This window comes from Zingiber officinale, chromosome 4A, assembly GCF_018446385.1.
Source record: "Zingiber officinale cultivar Zhangliang chromosome 4A, Zo_v1.1, whole genome shotgun sequence".
Taxonomy (NCBI): Eukaryota; Viridiplantae; Streptophyta; class Magnoliopsida; order Zingiberales; family Zingiberaceae; genus Zingiber; species Zingiber officinale.
Window position 1 is genome coordinate 111284576 of NC_055992.1, and position 6000 is coordinate 111290575.

The 6000-nt window shown below is 39.3% G+C and overlaps 1 protein-coding gene across 1 annotated transcript; it reads left to right on the forward strand.

Annotated features, from left to right (window-relative positions):
- The first annotated feature begins 3307 nt into the window (after positions 1 to 3307).
- LOC121970592 ((+)-epi-alpha-bisabolol synthase-like) lies at positions 3308 to 5095 on the forward strand. The gene is made up of 5 exons (XM_042521395.1): positions 3308 to 3613; positions 3705 to 3978; positions 4053 to 4440; positions 4636 to 4858; positions 4939 to 5095. Exons 1-4 carry the CDS (start codon positions 3383 to 3385, stop codon positions 4793 to 4795), a joined length of 1053 nt encoding a protein of 350 aa, XP_042377329.1. The 5' UTR covers positions 3308 to 3382; the 3' UTR covers positions 4796 to 4858; positions 4939 to 5095.
- Positions 5096 to 6000: the final 905 nt, after the last annotated feature.

The following is a 6000-nucleotide window of genomic DNA, read 5'->3' on the forward strand; positions in this document are numbered from 1 at the left end:
GGTTGAACCAATCAACTAACTCCTCGAGTGAGCTTGATGTCACTTGGGTTCTGGAGTCTGCCAAAGTTTGAGCCAAGAGGCCTTGGATCTTTATTTTATGTTCCGATGCAAGTGGCTCAGTCGGGTGAGTGTTAATCCATTTGTGAGAAGGTAGCCTAAGGGTGGTCATAACTTGCCTATGTTTACCCTGTTCGGTCAGTTTGGAGCTGGATTTGGATCTGGTCTTCGACTTGGAAAAGGAAATTGAGTGTATCGTCAAAATGGGTAGGGCCAGCTCGATCGAAGGTGGCAGCAAGAAGGAGATGGGCTGTGTTGGAATGGCTTCGATCGGCAGTTCGGAGAGCAAGGGCGTTAGTTCAGATGAAAGTGGAGTAGGTTGTCCAACCGCCAATTCAGGAACCGCAGAAGTTGAACTTCTCCTCACTCAGAAGGTGCTTCTGCGGCGGAGGCTCCGGCGGAAGCTTGTGGTAAAGAGGTGGTCGATCAGATGGGTGTGGCCGATTGACATCTTTTACAATGTTGACGGTGGATCAGGAGTTTTGCGGAGGTTGTGGACTCAGAGGGAATAACTACCGGCAGCAAGGAGGGACGTGGAGGTAGTAGATTGTCAGTATTGGCAATCGTGTCACTGTCGGCGACTCAGTTTGTCTCCTCTTCACCGATCAGCTCCTTAGAGAGGTCAATCGATAATAGTCGATGGCTTTCTAACTCATCTTCCTCCTGAACCACCATCTCTTCATCCACTAGCTTTGTGGAGTCACTTAGCAAGGTCTTCCACATGGTTTTAGTTATAAAATAGAAAAAGAAATCAGTTAGATCTAATATAAATAAGAGGATGAATGTCTCACCAAAAGTGTTAGGTGGTCTAGTCTGGATGGGACTTAAGTCAAATATGTACAGCATGTTGGAACAACGTGAGTCGACAAGAAGGGGTGAATTGCTTGCAAAATAAAATTAACCCCTTCTCGTACTTTGGACTCGATTAGTTGCACAATTAAAATAACAATAATAAAACTAAACTAAACAACTTAAAAGAAATTAAGAGGCCAGAGTTTTACTTAGTTACAACTTAGGTGGTTGTTAATCTAAGGCAATGAAAGACAGTAAATGATCTCTTTTTTTACAGGTGGAGACACCTCTTACAATCGTTGAAAAACTCAAAGAAATGCTAGGAAAGTGTTACAAGAGTTGTAGTTCAAGTTACGTTTTATTTCCTAGTGCTAGGGCCCATTTTATAGCCCCTAAAAAAATTCTATTCGAGGATGGAAAGCGCCTCCAAGATGATCCAAGGCGCCTTCCATCAGATAAGTCTTATCCGTCGAAAATAAAACCTTATCTTTGCTAACGGTCACTGGAAGACGCCTTCTATGGGTTGGAAGGCACCTTCATATTGTTCATCGAAGACGTCTTCCAAGTCTTTGAAGGTGTCTTCGGTACTGTTCCAAGGCTTTAAAGGTGTCTTTGGTATTGTTCATCCGATCATCGCAATCAAGAGGTTATCCGACCGGACCATCGGGTAGATCAGACACCAAATCCATCAGATTATCCGACCAGACCACTAAGTTGATCGAACGTCGAATCCCTAAATATTGATGAATAATTCAAGATGAGCAGCACTCTCCGGAGCCAAGACTTATTTACCACTTGGAGATAGCATGATTAGCTAGTTGGGTCGAATAGTTCAGCCAATCGAAACTATATATTTCAATCGAACAGAATGAACGCCCGATTCGATTGAACCCTTTGGCTAAATAGGTCGAGTGAAGGACGAGTTTCCAACAACACTCTATAAGTTTGATCGGTTGTTCCTTATGAGTGATTGTCGATCGGGTCACAGGGAACTCTGTCAGTTGGCCATGTAAGCATATTGTGAGTTTCTCAACTCAATGACCTTATATTCCTTTTTTGTCTTTTATGTCATTGAGGACAGAGAATATTCTCCCTACAAGTTGTACATCAGAAGCTTGCTCTCTACCAAATGTAGAGATTGTAAGTCCATTTTGAGAAAGATGTCAGAACATCTTTATGGTCTGTCCTTTTTTTGACACGCTTTGAGATTCGTGTACAGACAAACAGTAACACTATAAAAGGGGGTTTCCATCTATAGGTGGAGGTACGTGATGCTACGTTATTTTACACACTCATACCTACAGTTTCCTCTTACTGTTCATCTACTCAACTCGATCACTGACTTGAGCGTCGGAGAACTTACATCGGGGACCCCTTCCCTAGTCTGGTAAGTAATGTTCCTTTTGACATGCAGGACCACTGGGAGTCAACTTTTTTTAAATCGAAGTTTTCAAGTAATCATCAAAGCTACTTTTTTTAGTTAGCCATCTTCTCCACTTTCGGATGGATCACACATGATACCTTAGTTGGAAATATATTTTTGTAGAATAATGAGAAGAAGAGAATAGAAGAAAAAGATTTTAGTGGAAAATTGAATTGCTCGATACTTTCTTCTAAATCAGACATATATATATTCTCACGTTAACGCATTACATTATCAATGATAATATTCCCATAAACCGTTATATTTATCTTATAATGCTAATCTTCTCGAATATATAATAGGTATATCTTTGAAAATTACAATGAATGCATTAATTCCAATTAACACTCCCCTTAATGAACTTTTTGTTTATTATAACAATTTATTGAAATGAAAACAATGATCCGCATTCTAAATGTGTCCATCAAAATATTATAAAAATATTCTCAGAAATAATTAAGAGTGTAATTTAAATTTTATTAGGGATAAGTATTTTAGAGGTCAAAATATCTATAAAAATTTTTTAAGAAATAATTAAGAGGACTATTGAACTAAGAGTAAATATTAAACAAAATTATATATTAAAATCTCCAAATAAATATCTAAAGTTAAATCAAACAATATTAAATTATATTTTATTCCTTATAATTTTAATTATGTAAATATTTAGTAATCATATAACTAGGATTATATATTTGATAATTTAAACTATCCTTAATTTTTCTCTCAAGTATTAAGGAAATCGACATCGTAACCACCATAATATTATTTTATTAGTTATGTGCGCATTTTAAAATAAAAAATAAAAATTCATGTCATATACGCAGTAGTTTAACCTTATAAATTAAACTAGAAAAAGAATGATCGAGTCATTTGTTTATATCAATTTTTACTCCTATGGAATTTCTGTATAGCGTCTTCAAACTGCCATTTTTAATTAAAAACTAAATTTCACCTGCTAAACGTTTAATATTTATTTTTAATGAGCTTCTGTAGCATAACGCCAGTCTTAATTGCGCTATATATATATACACACGCTGCACTTGTTCTTCTCATTCCACCAAATTGGAGTTAAGATTCAAGTTATATTGATCGTAAACAAGAGCGTAAATGGCTACTCGTCAAGCAATGTCTATCTGCGCTCCCATGATATCCGTCTTCCCTCACCGCCCGATGATCGTTGCTGACGTCGAGCAGTGTGACCGACGGTCGTTCGGGCGAACTCTGCAGGTCCGATCATGCAGTGCCACTAGTCATGTAGCTCCGTTGCGGAGGTCGGGGAATTATCAGCCAAGCCTATGGACGGACGAGCGTCGGCAATCCCTCACGAACACCTCCACGGTATGTGAGTGTATATACAGTCGTCGTCGTCGTCGTCGCTTCTAAATTTTTGTTTGTAACCTTTAATTGTTGTGTTTTGTTTTGTGTATAGGTGCAACAAGAAGAGAAACGCGAGAGAATAAAAGTACTGACGGAACAGACAAGGAATCTAATACGCGAGAAGCAGCGAGTTGCAGAGCAGCTTCAACTGATCGACCACCTGCAACAGCTCGGAGTGGCTTACCACTTCAAAGACGAGATTGCAGACGTTTTAAGTCGTCTTCACGCTTCTTTAGACCACGTGAGCTCGCAGCTGAAGGACGATCTGCACGCCACAGCGCTGCTGTTCCGGCTCCTCAGAGCAAATGGCTTCTCTGTTTCACAAGGTAATCAAATCACTTGACCCCACTTTATCAACCAATAACTTCACAGTTCTGATCATGCAAAATTAATTACTTAGATTTGCTCGAGACATTTAGAGACGAGAAGGGAAACTTCGAAGCTCGCTGTGAGAATCAGATCAGAGGGCTTCTGAGTCTGTACGAAGCTTCTTACCTCGAAAAGGAAGGAGAGACTTTGCTGAAGGAAGCCATGGATTTCGCAACCAAGCAGCTGAAAGGATTCATGGAGGAGGGATCTGTTCCTGAGACTGGCGGTCTCAGAGAACAGATGGCCCATGCGCTGCAACTTCCACTGAATTGGCGGTTGGAGAGAGTGCAGCACAGGTGGTTCATTGAAGCATGTAGCAGTGGCGACAACAACATTAACCCTCTCCTTCTGGAGTTTGCTAAGCTCGACTTCAATCTGGTTCAGGACATGTACAAGAGTGAACTCAGAGAGCTCTCCAGGTAAATTAACTAGCAACTAATCAAACCTGCAAAAGAATGATGAGTTTTATATATCATACTCGTAGCATCACAACAACAGATACTACAAGTGTTTGTGATGACCTTTCATTGATAGGAAGCACTGCCTCTGTAGATCAAAACTTGTACGAGTATATCCAATAACAATTTCAAAGCTTAATTCCATTTTACATGCAGATGGTGGTCAGAGCTCGGGCTTCCAGAGAAGCTGCCATTTTTCAGAGATAGATTACTCGAGAACTACACGTGGGCACTTGGTTTCTCTTATGAACCAGATAGTCGGAGATGCAGAATGATTGAAGCAAAGGCATGCAGTATGTTTAATTGCATTGTATGATGATATTTACGATGTCTATGGAACCCTGGATGAACTCCAGCTCTTCACTGATGCCGTCAACAGGTGAGAGCGCGCATTCATCATCATCATTCATCAAGCCATGCTTATCTCAACTATCTAAGCTCGAGCGAGTTTTGTTGCAGATGGGACTTAACTGCCATGGACAAGCTTCCAGAGTACATGAAATTATGTTTCTTTGCCATCTTCAACTTGGTGCACGAAGAAGGCTATCGTGTGATGAAGGAGAAGGAATTAGACATTGTGCCTGACTTAAAGACAGCAGTAAATTATAAAATTTCAATTTTCTTCTTCTTCATCATCTTATTTATTATTGAATGAGTTGTTGGAATTAAATTTTCAGTGGGGAAATCTATGCAAAGCATACTTTGAGGAAGCAAAATGGTTCCACCATGGCCAAACGCCCGAGCTCCAAGTGTACTTGGAGAATGGATGGGTGTCAATCTCTAATCCACTCCTTCTATTTACTGCTTACTGTGTGGGCAAAGACTTAACTGGAGAGGCCTTGAAAAGTTTCTCCAGTTATTATGCGATCACACGCTCCTCAAGCATGCTCTTCCGACTTTACGACGATATGGGCACTTCCACGGTAAATATACACATACCAATATACATTAATTGAAATCAAACAACATTTAATTTACTGGGTAAATATATATACACACATACCAATATACATTAATTGGAATCAAACAACATTTACTGACTACAGCATGAGATGGAAAGAGGCGATGTGGCGACGTGTATTCAATGTGCATGAATGGAAAGAGGCGATGTGGCGACGTGTATTCAATGCTACATGCACGAGAAAGGTGTCTCAGAGAAAGTGGCGAGGAGGAAAATAAGAGAATTGATAAGAAAATATTGGAGAGAATTGAATGGATCTCTCAGTTGGGATTCTCCATTAGAGGAGTATTTCAAGAATATAGCAGCTAACATCCCTCGGGCAGCACAGTTTTTTTATCAAGATGGGGATGGATATGGCAAGGAGGATGGAGAAACAAAGGCTCAAATCATCTCGTTGTTACTCGAACCTATCCAAATTTAGAATGAGTTCATATAAATGGTACCCTTATACAGGGATCTATAAAGTATTATTGACTTAAATAAATCAAACGTTTTCTATTTATATATATATATATATATATATATATATATATATATATATATATTGACAAAACAATATA

Excerpts from the sequence above, each read along its gene's own strand:
- LOC121970592 (XM_042521395.1), top strand. The coding sequence starts at position 3,383 with ATGGCTACTCGTCAAGCAATGTCTATCTGCGCTCCCATGATATCCGTC. Across the intron at positions 3,979-4,052 it reads TGGCTTCTCTGTTTCACAAG|ATTTGCTCGAGACATTTAGA; the intron begins GTAATCAAATCA and ends TTAATTACTTAG. Across the intron at positions 4,441-4,635 it reads GAACTCAGAGAGCTCTCCAG|ATGGTGGTCAGAGCTCGGGC; the intron begins GTAAATTAACTA and ends TTTTACATGCAG.